The sequence below is a fragment of the Mya arenaria genome, chromosome 4 (genome assembly GCF_026914265.1).
Source record: "Mya arenaria isolate MELC-2E11 chromosome 4, ASM2691426v1".
NCBI classification, from domain to species: Eukaryota; Metazoa; Mollusca; class Bivalvia; order Myida; family Myidae; genus Mya; species Mya arenaria.
In genome coordinates this window covers 59,667,472-59,683,145 of record NC_069125.1, presented here as the reverse complement: position 1 = coordinate 59,683,145, position 15,674 = coordinate 59,667,472, and the positions used below count along the sequence as shown (strand labels likewise).

At 34.8% G+C, this 15,674-nt stretch overlaps 1 protein-coding gene across 2 annotated transcripts; it reads left to right on the top strand.

The window, feature by feature from the left end:
- Positions 1–221: 221 nt before the first annotated feature.
- Positions 222–14,974, top strand: LOC128230398 (uncharacterized). 2 transcript variants are annotated; one of them, XM_052942624.1, is made up of 8 exons: positions 222–1,893; positions 4,437–4,589; positions 5,316–5,472; positions 6,247–6,414; positions 8,199–8,280; positions 10,178–10,497; positions 10,758–10,936; positions 11,304–13,273. In XM_052942624.1, the coding sequence occupies exons 1-6, from the start codon at positions 1,800–1,802 to the stop codon at positions 10,376–10,378; spliced, it is 855 nt and encodes a 284-aa protein (XP_052798584.1). In that variant the 5' UTR covers positions 222–1,799; the 3' UTR covers positions 10,379–10,497; positions 10,758–10,936; positions 11,304–13,273. The 2 variants fall into 2 exon arrangements, with proteins under 2 accessions (XP_052798584.1, XP_052798585.1); XM_052942625.1 differs by lacking the exons at positions 8,199–8,280; positions 10,178–10,497; positions 10,758–10,936; positions 11,304–13,273 and adding exons at positions 6,550–6,627; positions 14,711–14,974.
- The last annotated feature ends 700 nt before the right edge of the window (positions 14,975–15,674 follow it).

Below are 15,674 nucleotides of genomic sequence, written 5' to 3'. Positions count from 1 at the left end.
TTCTTTCATGCTTTACGATGAAATATGGGGTTTTAACAGTGAAATAATAACAGTGAAAATATCAATTTGATATTTTCACTGCAAAACAAGGAGTGAAAATATCAACTTTCAGATCTACTTTTAAATTCCTTTTTTGTTACATGTACTTGCCTTGATCAAAACAGACCACTGGACTTCAGTAAATAATGTTAAAAAAATAAAGAAATATTTTATAAATTTAAATAAATATATAATTGGAAATAAACAACTTATCGTTTATTACCGGTTATCCCGTTTATCAAACATTTTACTGATCTTTGAAGCTGAATGTTCGAACATTTGCTTTCATACCAAACAAATTACAGACAAAAACAACTGTTCGAACATAAATTAAATTTTATATCATCGTTCAAATGTATTTTGAACTGTTAACCGTTGTAGTACTTAAAATGAGCTTCCTGGAGAATTCACACAACAATTTACTGTTTTACAGATAGATCAGATATTTTTTACCCCATCCACACCTCAAAATGTGTCAACAAACTAGCGTGGCATTTACTCTTTATCTGGAAAACAATCATTTTAAAGCGTAACAGACTGGTCTCTGACAGTAAGATGACTGAGTATTAACTTACTATAAAAACACGCGTACATGCAGTCTTAAACTAAGAAGAATGGTTAAAATCCAATGAGTATCCACATTTGTTTTGCTAACACATTTGACGTTCCAAATTTTCATTCTTTAAATAGCTGCGTAGTAATTTGGTTATGTATTCATGCCCATCTTAAAATAAAAAGTGTTTTCATTATTTTTTTAAAAACATATGTGCACTTATAATACTTCATTGTTTACTGTTCATAAAGTTTTGCAATAAAAAACGAGCGAATATGAGAAGCTATAAGAATGAATAGCAGAGAACTATTTCTCAGCAAACCGAAAGTAGAAAAGTTGACAGCTATAATTATGCATGAGGGGCGCCCCACGGGTAGCGGCGTAAAGCCCACCCTTTTCAAAAAAGGGGGTAATTCAGAAATAATTAAAAAACAAATAAAACTCCAAAAATAAGCATAAAAGAAACAGAAAATTTGTTTATTTCAGTGTAAGATCGTATTTAATTTCACTCGTGATCATAAAAAAACTACATTTTCATAAAATATGTTTTTCTATGACACTCGTGAAATAAAATACGATCTTACACTGAAATAAACAAATATCCTCTATATATTACCACTTAATTATATATGTATATTTTTTATTTGATTATAACACATTCACAATAAACAATAACCTTTACTTAAAATAAATCTATTTTTGTAAACAGACGCAGTTGTATTCAAGTGCATTTATTATATATGTGAAGCTTTGATGCACTCGGCTCATAGCTTCGATATTACATAATTATGCTCTTCACCAGAGAGTTTACACCGCGTACTTGTGTTATGTAAGAAATGGATTGTACAGTTTTGATTTTAATTAGGTGGTAGAGGTAGGATTATGTTATTCTATGGGATTCACCAGAGAGTTTACACCGCGTACTTGTGTAATGTAAGAAACGGATTGTACAGTTTTAATTTTAATTAGGTGGTAGAGGTAGGATTATGTTATTCTATGGGATTGAACATTTCAATATTAATGGGCTGGAGGACATTCCTGAAATGATATCATTGACGATAGTGAGTGAGTGGACTTTGACTGCAAGAGTTTAAACTTCTGTTTTTAGTGCAGAGTCTGTTAACCTCCCAAAGTATGTAACACTTGTGCATTTAAGTGCCGTCATACAGCTGTTGTGCAGTATTTACGTTGTTGTTATGTTTCCAAAATGGAGATATTAAAACTTCCTTACATTTATGTGTTAATAATAACACTATGTTACCTTAAAACGACCATACAATGTGTGTCCACACCAGAACGAGGTAAGAACAATCAGTTCTAAGTAAAAACATACATCGGTATGTGTAATATGTGCATGTATATGATACCCAAATGGATGTCACAGATTTGGCTATCACTATAGTGGTGAGTTATAGAGCAATTAAGTAATATAACATTTGATAGAGAATGATTATAAACGATGTTATGTATCGAGTGTGCTAATAAGTAAAGGTGTCGTCTCTCACAATGCGAAATGACGATTTGTATAGTATTCTAATTAATTGGAAGTCTAGATCATTTGAAAGTCTAGCGTTCCACGAGTTAACTTTAGCCACAAAACCTACTCTCTATATAGCTATACTTCAGCGAACACGATATATATATATATATATATCATCTTTTGGGACGTATTCTTAATGTGTAGTAAACATAAAAAATATCAACATTAAAGTTATGAGAGTCAGAACTATTCTCTATACTGTACACTTTCCATCTAGATTATGTTGGAAGATTAAAGTAAATGAGCATATAACGACTGTTGTATTAAGTGAGCAATTTAACACAATAAAATCCTGTAAGAAAGCTGTATTTCCTTGTATTAGATCCGTTCCGTTATACATTATTCAAGAAGAGACATATTTTTGTTCATGATTATTATATAAATGACAAGGGAGCGATAAAACCAGGGAATGCGACCGAATGTTTGTGCATAGTATAACCCTAACATATTGATATGCCCCAGTATATGTACGGTTGTGTTAGAAAAATATGCACATACCTTAATTCTTTGTATAATATGTATTGTTGTTGTTATCGGTCAATGGCAAATCTAACAAGAAACTAACAACGCCCCGACTTTCGAGGCGCGCCAGCCTTGTTTGAATTTTGCCACCGCTAAGTGAGCAATCATTCCACTGGGATAAAAGTTATTACAAATGCGAAACAAAGCTATCAACATTAATTTCATTAGATTTCATTGCTCACAAACCTGATAAATTTGGTAAAGACACAGAAAATCAGACGTGAATATCCACGTGTTCATGTAGAGAAGATTGTTTATTTACTTTTTCAATAGTTCACGATCTATGACGACGCCATCTTGGATTGGCTGTCAGCCAATATTTTTGGGTCATTTGACCCAAAAATATGGGTCGTTTCGGTCGGGTCATTTTCGGTCGGGTCATATGACCATGATTTTCGGTCATTTGACCATGTGAGTATATAAGGCGGGGTTTTCCAGAATCGTGAGGAGACGTAAATTGGACATAGCTCGAAGCACATCCCGTACGATTCGCCCTCGGGCGTTTCGTCCATTTTGGCATTTGGTTTTGACATTTATCTGGAAATAGAAAACGATAACAAATGAAACGATTTTTATTATTTGCCTCCTTGATAAAATCCAAAAAGATTATAAAATCCAAAAAGAATTATATAGGAAATTCGCGGAAAATTAATGTTTAAAGGACTTATAAAATTCAACACGATGATATAGCGTTTTCCTGTGCCTACCCAGCGATTGCATACTGTACCTTTTCTTCTTTTGATGTTTAAATGATGATTTATTCCGCTGGTGTACTCGATTTGAGTTGTCTTCCCGGTGAACTAGTTTTTTGATGCAATGGTTAGGCTACATAAAATTTAACTGCCATTGAGAGGTTTCGCTACCAGTACCTGAGGGGCAGTCACGAGGGGAACACTTCAAATACTTGGTCACCCTAAAAGGGACAGTTGATAGCGTCGACGGACCACGGGGCTATGTCGTAACATTTATTATACTACTTTGTATTTTAATATATGCACTTCTGGCTCAGCCTAGTCATTTCATAAAATCTTGCGGGCCTTCATATTATGGCATGAAAGAGTATCGGTTACATTTTTGCAGGTACCCGGATACAATTTTATTACCACCCACCAGAGCAATCTTAATGTTTTGGTGCGTTTTCGCGTGATGTTTTACGTCAGCACTGTCGCCAGCTGTTTCTGTTTCATGGGTTTTTCATAGATTACCTGTCCATGCCCTACTACTTACCCTACAAGAGATCTCACAATTGTAGCTACACTAAAGGGGTCAGGAAATAGAACCAATTTCCGTAAAAGTCCAGGTAGAATTTTTACGTATTTTATATACGTTATATACCATCAGCAATTGGTGGTCAATATGACGATCATTTACTTGAATGCTTAAGTGAGTAAAAGTGAGTAGCGGCGTTTCCTAGATTGGACGTGGTGTAAAAGGGTCGGAGAATTTGGAGAATGCCCCTTCCCAATAGCCAAACAATATATATATATAAGTCAGAGTTGTTTTTTTTATGTATATTTGTTTTTAATAAGAGTAAGGGAAGCCTATTATTCTTTAAAGCTATCGTTCGATCATAACTTTTATATATGCCTGTTGCCTAAAATGGCTTAATAAAAAACTAATCTTACTTCTTTTTTCCCACCTCCTCACATATAGGGCCACCGTGTAAGGGTGACATCGTGCTAACGAGTGTGATAATGATAATGTTGTAATTATTTGTTGTTGTTTTTACGATGAAATTAAAAAAACAACAACATCAGTTAAAAACGTTTAGGACTATGTTAGGTCGCCGGTCGGTCTGCAACACTCAGGCACTAGACGTACCCAACGGGAACATGGGTGCCACGTTTACATGTGATCATGGATTCACGCGGCTTGGGCCGCCCTCGATCGCCTGCATGAGCGGGCAGTGGACGCCCCCGCCACCTTTATGTGTAGGTAGGTATAGTAACCATGAATGGATAAACGAGTAGATCTTTTAACTCTATTAAGTGGCTTAAACTGTTCCCTGATAACAGTGTGTGTATACCACGTGATAAAATACGTCATAAATGCTACGTCGGAAGGCAACATTTTGCTTTAAATGAAGACTTAAATCAAAGATAACTTTTCTTTTACAACACCATTTAAATAAAACAAAAGGCAGTCTATGCCGCTTAAAGAGCCCCGCATTTGTTTTTCTACCGAAATTTGATAGGATCATTAGTTTCATCAAACACTTCGACAAACCTGTTTCCAAAATAATGTTTTGACAGTGCTCCGTCAGACGGCCGTATTGTGAAAAGGTTTGTAGAGGTGTTTTAAGAAACTAATCTCTCAATCAAACTCTGGTAAATGATCGGAGGAAGTGCTCCTTAAGTGGCGTAGACTGCGCTGTGTTTCATTTAAAATGGTGAAGAAATAGCGAAGAAATCTTTGTTTAAAGTCTTTTTCAAATCAAAATATTGCCGTCCGACGTAGCATTTATGACGCAATTTATCACGTGGTATACACATACTGTATAAGGACATTTTACCATTTTGGTTCCATTTTAAAATTTGACAAATAAACAATTATCTTAACTAGACTAAATGAAGCAGAACGTATAAATAATCGTTTATTTCACAAATTGATTTTTGAAAAATGCCATAAACAACAGCTCAAAACATCATGGTATATGTGCAGCTCCCACGTGCCGGAAGCCATTACCACGCCCACATCTACGTGTTCGTGCGGAGGTGGGAGACGCGCTGCTCAAGTTTTCATGCGATGTCAACTTCCGATTAAACGGCGCCTACCAGGTCACGTGCAACGGATTCACGTGGAGCGAGGACATCCCTCGGTGTGAACGCAAGAATTTTTATTTCTTGCCTATGGTCTATGATCTTGTTTCATTTATTACTTTTATTTGCTGTCAAAAAAGATAAATAACCGACTGGCACATGTGGGCTTATTTCTGCTGTATTGCATATGATTTATACGAGATATATTATATATAACACATTGATGAGCTAATATTGTGTTGTGAAATCATATGAATCCCAATCAAAATGGATTCGAACATAATAAATTTTATGACAATGCGCATTAAAAGCGAAAAAACCCCACACAAAACAGTATAAGTCGTAAATGACTATTACTCATTTAACTCATTTGTGTGTGTTTACCAGTCATCAGGAAGTATGACGACAGGAACACCCAACAATCTCGGTAATGAAATTGATATTGTTCTTTAATCTCAATACGGGCTATTAAATGTTGAATTGAGCACTTCCGATTTGCATTGTTATACATGTATTTAAATTCACTCTATTTCTTGTTGTTCTGACATTAGCTCGTCAACCGGGATTTTTGCGCGTCATCCTTTAATATCCTTTGAACAAACTCTCATCATTGTCGTAGCTTTTGTTCTCGTTAATATTAATTATCGTCATAATAACAAGATTTCATCTTTTAGTCACTCCTTCGTGTACGAATAAAAAACCCATCATCATCATCATCATCATCATCATCATCATCTCTTCCTTCTCACCCATCCCTCTAACTCACTCTCCCCGTCCTCTTTATAATAGGGCAATTATAGCATTTAAAATCAGTGGTTTAATCTGTTTGTCAGCGTGGAAGCCGCCGACGGCGTGCGAATTCGAGGCGGTGGACCTGTGTGGGTGGAACCAGAACGACGCGGACCACGAGGAGTGGATCTGGCACACTGGAAGAACGCCCACCAAGAGGACCGGACCCGATCACGACCACACTTTAGGGTCACAGGGAACGGTTGGGTGCTGTAGGTTTTGTACCAATTGATATTAAAGTAGAATTGAACTGATATTTGACATTTAATTATTACATAACTATATAAAAGATTGATAATTTTCAAGTTTGATACGATATTTTATTCAGTTCAAATCATTTTCATAAGCTGGCAGTTTACAAACTACCCCCTGTTCCGCATTTTCCGAAACACTCGACTGACTTGCGTCCCTTGGCGTTGCTATACGTAAGTAGTTACTTCCCTTGGTACTGCCTCTCGGTTTTAATAGAGAATGAAGATGAAACGGGAGCCAGGCAATCGACATATCAACTTCCGCGTCCGCGAAAATTCAGTAAAAAAACATGGACTTTCCGAGGTTTCCAGTCCACTTACATGGTTTATATTAGGGATGCAAACGAATATTCGAATATTCGATCAAACGTTTAGTATTCGAATGTCAAAATCGATATTCGAATGTTGGAAAAAAAATTCACTAAAGAGAATAAAACACATTTTGCCTACAACACTGATGTTGTTTATAAAGTTCGTTTGTCTTGTTTTTGGACGGTACTGCGAAGCAGTGCCGTTCATAGGTATCATGCTACTTTTCGACAGGCATGCATCATTTGGTCCCCGGCTTCATACCTCAAACAGGAGCGTCCAGGAACCAGTTTTAAACGGAAGTGCACGGCCAAATAAAATAGACCTTTTGTCCGCTTTTCATAAGTACGCGAGTCAAGTAACGCCCAAAAGCGGCTGATTCATATTGTAAAATATATTCTTCGACTGTAATTCCACAATATTTAACAGTGCATTGTTAAATAAAAACACAATGGTTACACATAAATTGTGCGTAGGTTATACTTTCTCTTATGACACTAGTGCTTCATGAAAAACTTATTTAGATCGGCTTCTTTCAACAAAACATCGCCATTTTGGAACATTCTTAGCAGGTGCGCGTTGTCTGGTGCTAAAAGGCTGACACGAGAGCTGACCATATAAATGAAGAGGGAAAACGCTGACCAGAAAAATGGAAATTGAATTATTTCTGTTGAATTAATTTTAATGTTTTTTTTTGATTTCCTTGTACTATTCAATGTATTATAACTGATTTATCATGTATTTGTATAATTTATAAGAGCGCTTAGTTTAAGATAGATGACTTTTTTATCATTTGTAGATATAGAAGTATCAATCTACATCTAGACCACACCACGTACATTAAATAAATTTAAAAACTCGGCAACCCATAAAACTTTAAAAAAAATATATCAAAATATTTTCATTCATTTTTTTTGGTCAGCCTTTTCCTCTATATCTATTGTTCAGCCCTTAGGTCAGCCTTTTAGTATCTCTCCGTTCTCTTGCCATTCGATAATACTTAGCGCTGGGATCTGTCATTCTTGGCTAGGAAAATAACAAGTGGGATATAGACGCGGCTAGCGCGTCAAGATAATTGACTTTCATACATAATTCGCAAACAAGTACCTAAATATGCGATTCAAGGAATTTGATTGATATGTTTTAAATGATGTATGAATACACATCGTTCCAAGCATCTTCCAATCATCGGCCGGCAAGTTTCGGTGAGTGACTACTTACAATAGAGTTTTCGAACGAATTTACTTTGTTCTTTATTTTGAATTTCGCTGATTTTGGTATCTTGTTTTGATATTTTGAAAATGATATGTAGAAGCACATACAGTCGAAAAGTTATTTCGGTCAGTTATAAAGCTATAAATATCTTAATTTGTAGGAAATTCGAAATTTTGTTGCTGTTATTATTTTCGTTCAGTTAAAATTCTTCCTATTAACAGGAGTCCTTCACACGCTGTCACGAAGATTTACAGCACAAAACAAGGACTATGCAAGCGACTGACTTCAACGTCTATGTGTATAGTGAGTATTATTATTGCCATCTAAACGTGAAATTATTGTGCATCAGCTGTATATAGCTTGTCGGTCTGTATTCAACTGCATTCAACAAAACTGTGCAATATAGCCGTTGTTTGTTTATTGACATCGAAGTCTAAAAATAGACGTAGAAAGTAGGTTAAAGCATTATTCTAAAATAATAGTCGTGTTATACGGGATTCTTCCAATCCCTAACGTCTAAACGGGAATGTGCAAAAAAGGGCGTGTTAATAACAGACATTGCCAAAAATATTGAAATTGTTTTAAGTGAAGTATTTTATGGTTGAAATTGATCATAAAGAGTTATATTCATTCTTTACAATGTAAGTGTCATGTTATTTTGCACTAAACAAGCATTTAATGCATTAAAACAAGTTGTTTACCTTTCCACTAAAACGAAAGTTGACTGACACAGACAACAATTATGCGAAGGGGAACAACTCGATACAATCGTAATAACTCGGCCTCCTCCAACAAAGCTTCGAGATAGACCTCGTTATACAATCGTAACAATTCGGCCATGGCCGAAATGTTCCGAGCAATTTAAAACTGTGCCCTGAAGCCTTGCAGGTGCCCTTCATGTATATATCGTTATGTTTTGACAGAATGAAATGAAGAAAAGCCGTCAAACTCATAATTATAAGTTGGATATTTATTTTTTGTGTACGGAACTAATATAAAATAACATTATCTGGTAATCTTTCTTGTTTTTATGATATTTTATAGACGCTATATGCTTTAACCCGGAATCCTGATTGGAACAACTACCCACTTTTGATACTAAACAATTTGTACGTGAAGGATTTACCATATCAAAAATATAAAAAAAATCTGTCAACGTACAATTATTTGGACTAGTTAAAGCATAGGTAGGGTAACTCAATGGACTGCGTAACTATTACAGTTAATTTAGGTTTGATTTGTGCGTTTACTGTTTTTATTGCAAATGCTAAAAATTCATGGTGTTGCAGGTATCGAGTGTGCCATTACACAGCTCAGAAACAATGTATTCATTTGTTTTGTTTATTGTTTACACAAACTTGGATTCAACTTGTTTAAGATCTTACGGCACTCTAGAATCAAACTACTTTGATCACATACCATTGTACCTTGTACTGAAAGTTGACTAAATTTTAGTTAAATGCTATAATATGATTGACAGTAAGTTACCAACTATGCTTCTTTGACTGAAAAAGTGCTCACAAAGGCAACAATGCACCTGTCTGACTAATATAATAGCTAGGTGTTTACCATATTAAGAAGTCTGTATGAATATTTAACACCCCTGACATTAAAAGTTCCTCCTTTAAACATGACTAATAGAGTAATATTTTCTTCCTATCAATATTGATATTGTGCAAAACAAGTGTTAGATGTTTATGTGTATCAATGACTAGGTAAAGCCCTTGGGCTGTATTTATTAAGCAACTTTGATTGAAGATTATTATAAGTGAAGCCAGTGGTCAAAAATAGCACAAGCCCACAAGCCCTGCACTGGTAAAATGACTTCCGGGCTTGCTCACATTCTGAATTTTATATAGCACGGCTTGTTCAAAAATATGATTCCATGCAATGGTATAAGAATTCAGGCTTGTTCATCCAAAAGTCTTATTTCGATGACAAGGATAAGGCTAAGATCAATACTGAATACTGGCCCTGGTCTCAACATTTATCACTGTATAGCAACACTATTAATTCAACCGTTACTTTATCATTTTGAATTATTGATTGGAGTTGTTTAAAAAAAAATCCAGCATCTGTAGCACAGTATTGACGCACTACAAATGAAACCGATTCTTCAATTTCCATATAAAAAATAATTAAGCTGATCAATTGATAAAATAGACGTCGCCATTTTAAAATGAAACATATGTATTTGCAGATGAATTCCATCAATGAAGCCTTTGAAAAAAGCGGGCCATACCCAAGTCTTTGCCTGTGGGAATGTGGTGTACAACAGGAGGTCAGATGGCATTCCATGATGGAATTACATCTATTACCAAATTCAGCTGGTCAAAAGTGCTCTTTACCATCCACAGACAGTATTTGGCAGACTAGGAACAAGAAATTCCACTTAATGTAATAGCGGTTTGGTTGTGCATGAACAGCAAATGCATCCGGTGCTGGTTTGTTAACATGCAGGGGCTGCCACTATCTTCCTTTAGGATAACAAGGATGTCAGTTTCCAGCAAAATAATCCAGGTATGGAATCTTTCATATATCATACATTTTTTTCAATCCATTTTACCTTCAAAATAAAAATTTAACTACTGAAAAATATCTAACTATCAACTTGCTGATATATCAGTTTCTAAGTTTGCCCTAATCTCTTTCACACTGACACAGCCACCAGTTACATGTATATAACTTTGTTTTTGTATAGTGCTAACTGTACATGTTTTTTTTGTGTTTCTCTGTTAATGCAAAACACTGAGTTAATTAAGCATTTTCTTCTAATGCAGGAAGAACCCCAGGTCTTACTGTTAAGGAACGCAATGAGGTTGTGACCATTAGGCTCAAAGCTGTGGAGAAAGATGTCTGGCCAGGAGACATACTGATGTTATGCTTTACTGATGTTGTTGCCAACACCTACAAACCATTCATTACAACTACCACAACGAACAATGTACTGATAATGCAGGTGAATATAATTTTAGAATAACCATCAGATATTTAGAAAATTTCAGCTGAGTGTCATTCATTTGGTCCAAAAGCCTATGATCTTTTGTCAGATCATACTTAAAACAACAAGCATCAATGCTGTTTAAAAACTTTTTTTCATTTTTGTTTCACTCAGCTTAAGATTTGTGTTTGTCTAGATGATACATCATGACAAATGCCCATAATTAAAGAAAAATACAACACTTGTTTCCAAATACAATACATTCTTTATTTTGTCTCTAATTTCAGCTGTATTTCTTATTTATTGATTAAAATATGTTTGTTGATTTGGTATTTTAAAGTATTCAAGGTTCGAATTTATAATTAGCATATGTGAACATTTGCAGAAAATCTGAGCTACCTTTGTGAAAGAGGCCAAGAGAGGATTGGATGGTGGAGTTTCAGATGACACAATGCTGACTGTTTCCACCCAGCTGATTTTGCTTCCTACTGGCAGCAGAAGGAAGTCTTCACTTTTATTTTAAACAATTAAGTTTTATTGCCACCAATATGTCAAGATAACATGTAACTGAAAAGATTGAAATTACACCAACTTCCTTCATTAACACAAACTATCTGTGTACCTGGACTATCAGCTTGAACAGTATACTACTTCAACTACCATTTCCTCATATTCAAACATTACTAGAAAGGTCTGAAAGGCAATCATGCTATCTTCAGTGATAAAGGTAGAATGATAAACTCTTGTGTTATAAATTCTGCTGCAACTTGAGATCACCAGTATGTACAGACATTGCCAAATTTATTGCATTTATTACTTGTGTCTAATCAGTGCTTTATGCATAGATATTGTACTTGAAGTTAACTATGATTTTATTAAGATGCGATTTTTCACTCTGTATTGATGTTCACATACTTCAATTTCTGTTGCTATACCAGTGCCACTTACAGATAATCTAGATTAATTTGTTTTTTATTTATTTCTACCACTGTTGTCTATGATCATTTTCATATCATATAGTTAGTACACTTCATTATATACAAGGCAGTCAATGTCTAATTTCCTATAACAACTCATCAATAAGCCTTTTGACATTTCTGCTTTCAATTGTCTTTATATTTTTCATTAACATTTCTTTCTAAGTTTGAAGCCTGATCACTGTTAAAAAACAGGCTCTACTTTATGGCTGCCTAGAAATGTCTTACAAATTGATAATTATTTAAAATACCAATAACCTAATGCCCTTATGGAAACATAGTCCAAACATTCCTCAACGGCTATGAAATTATTTTTGAACAAACCTTTTTGCTGTTTACAGCCTGTAAAAAATTAAGATTTTCCCCCAACCAAATGCACTGCTTAACCTATTATAAAAGTAATGCAATTCATGGAAGATGATACCATTGCAAGATGAAAAAAACTGTCCAAAACTTTAAAGGAATTTATATCTTCGTGTACATTTCAATTGAGTTTTTGGACCGAGTAAATCCTAGTTATTTTAAAAAATATCTTCTGAGTGTGTCTTGTATAAATCACAGGACCCCCACATGCTATTCTTTAGTGTATACACACAGCTGAGACAGGGATAGAATTTTTTATTTTTTTCATTTAAAATATTGCAATTTTGACCTCATACTAGCCCTTATTCATAAGTTCAGTCTTGTTTTAAGGAAAAATTGAACTTGCTGATTTTGGTACTTTTGGTTCATCCCCAATTGATCTAATAAACCCTGGTTTAATATTGATCATTATGGAGAAATAAAGACATACTTAAGTCTTTATATGTAATGTTAATTGGGCTCAATTTCAGACCTGTTCAGATTATGAAATAAAATACTGCATTATAACTTTTATTAAATCATAGACCAACTATAAAAACGCACAAAAGAGAATGTTCCTTTTCATATACCTTGTTCTTATTTTTCTGAAATTGAACTGCTGGTGTTTAGGCATTGGTCTATGACAGGTGTGGTTGACTGTTGATATGTAAATTTAACCAGCTACGATAACAACATCATATGCATACACCACTGTCAGCATTTTAACTGCTTCAGCTAATGAAGAACTTCCAATAGCTATACTCTTATATTAGCTGCCATTATAAATAATATTCAACATTTGATTGTTTAAATCTATTTTGTATTACATTTTTCCTTTGAGATTCATTAAAAACATTTACAACCTATCAATAAAATTTATATCCGTTATGCACTTCAGTGTTCATGTTTTGTGGTTTCCTTCTTACCAAAGCCAAAAAGTTGTTGTCATAGCCTATTAGTTGTTAGTTACCCAATTTTTTAACATTGCCATGCTTAAGCTAGGCCTGCTTCCATTTCCCGACTCCTTGTTGCTGTATTACTATTCCCCACTGTGCCCTTTTGTTTGGCAGAGCTTACATCAATAATTATGAATTATATTTGATATTCAAAATGTCAATTCAAAAAAAGTTTTAAAATAATACAGAAACATAATTGTGATACTTATTTGAGATAAAAGCAACCCTTACCATTTGTATTGGTATTGAGAGTAGTTATAACACATGCACAATAATTTTTTAACATTGGTCCTTGTAAATGCCCCATAAACGCTCTTTCAATGCACATCAAAAGATCACAGTCTCACCTTGCAACCCTGCCCTTTTTAAATCATAGCTCGGGTCCTGAATTCCCACTTAAGAAACTTTCTTCTACAAAACAATACCAGACTAGGAGTGTTGTACGGTCTGATTCAATCTCCTCTTTCCACACCTCTGACATTCATACAACCAGCTGTAACTCTCCTGCTGCCAGCTTTAAGCAGTACCGTCCCTCAGCACTTTCAGTGCTTTGATTACAACGAGTGGCCCCTAATACCAGAGGTGTGAATGTGATGACTAGACACGCGTCATGTATCATTAAGTCCCCCTACTTTTACAATAACTAGCTAGGGATCGGCTTAAACACCAATGTGTTGTCTTGGCTACAAATACTGTGCAACATAGCGCAAATCGAGGTGATAATATGAATGCAATGTGCTACAATAACAGATTTTAGGATATATTTCCTCTATTGTTGTACAATAGCTGAGTCCAATCCGCTTATGTTTTCGTTTTACTATTTTACTAGAACCGAATTGGTTTGGGGTTTCCATAGTTAAATTTAGAGGTCAATCTCCATGACAAAGTAGGATTAAAATTCCCCGGCTATTACTTTAGCGAATTATAATAGTAGTTTATTACATCTTCTAAAATACGTATTTCGGTAATCGAATATTCGAATATTCGATCGAAAGAATTACCGAATATTGAATTCGAATATCAATTTTGCCATTCGTTTGCATCCCTATTTATAACCAAAATAACAAGTAAAACATATGGATTCTGCTTAATCTTCCGAAGTAGACGCTTTTAATTTGAAAGTTAACAGAAGGAAATGGAACGAATCAATATATTCAATCAAGTCAAACACTGAAAGTTTGAAACAGTTTCAAACTAACGATAAATCCTGTGTTCCTGAACCGGCTGAAGTCTGCATCTGTGAATTTTTTAGTGTACCCGTATAACAATATAGTATAATAATTACAGTTCAGTTCAGCTCTAAAGGGACTGTAAACCAGATTGGCACCAAAAAAGTTTTTTTCTGTAACGAATCTCAGAACAATTATCTAATAGAATTTGAAACTACATTGATTATGATGTTAGTATATGTTATTAAATGCATCCATGTATAAATGATGAAGAAGTCCACATAGATTCATTTAGTATAAATAATGCTAACTAATACGCATATCCCTCTTTAAATGAAACTATTGCAGGCCACTACCTGTACTTCGAGACTTCCGGTTCCGACAAGTTTGAGCACACCGCTATACTGGAATCACCGCTGTATCCGGCCGCTTAGGGCCGTCGCTGCTTCTCATTCTGGTATCATATCTTAGGGGAGAAGGGTAGGTCTAAATTTAACCCTCTTGTTACTCGTTGAATGAATAGTTGTTCAACATTTACTGATTTAAACTATATCAAGTTAAAAAGCTATTAAGATAACATAATTGATTACAAGCTGTTGCAACTGTACTGAATAGGGAAGCAATCAGTGATCAACGCTTGTCCCGAAAAGGGAAGCGACCATGCAATAGCTGCAAATATGTTACCGTAATTGCTTACCCGTAAGCAGCACATCAGACTACAGGCCACATCGTCTTTGCTAATATGATATGCAACTACGATATTCTTATCAGCTCCATGGTTTTACCATACTAATTAAACTGACACTCTTATTCAAAATCAATGCATACACATGTATAACAAACATCTGCATACACATGTATAACAAACATCAAATTTGTCTGATAAACCTTTAACTACTTACTAAACAATGCATTTAAGGAAAAAAATATTACTTATAACAAGGATGTAACCCTGTATTTAACTAACAGAAAACGCAAACATATTAAATGATTGGTGAATGCTAAAATATTTACTGTGATCTACTCTAGTCCCATAAGGTAGAAATACCGTGTTGTATGCACATTTCTTTCAAATTAAACTCGGTGTCTTTCATAAGAACAATTGTTTTCGACATTTATCAATCCTTTTTGGAATATTAAAACATAAGTATTATTTTTGGTAAATCTATTTAGGAGTAAGAGTGCATCTTTAAAGAAAACAGTTTCTTGTTTACACATATCGGGCGGCTTGAAGTGTACGTCCGACCGGACGGGACTCGCGGCCTGGCGGGTCTGGTTTCCAAATTCTACGTTGATCACAACAAGGGCTCAG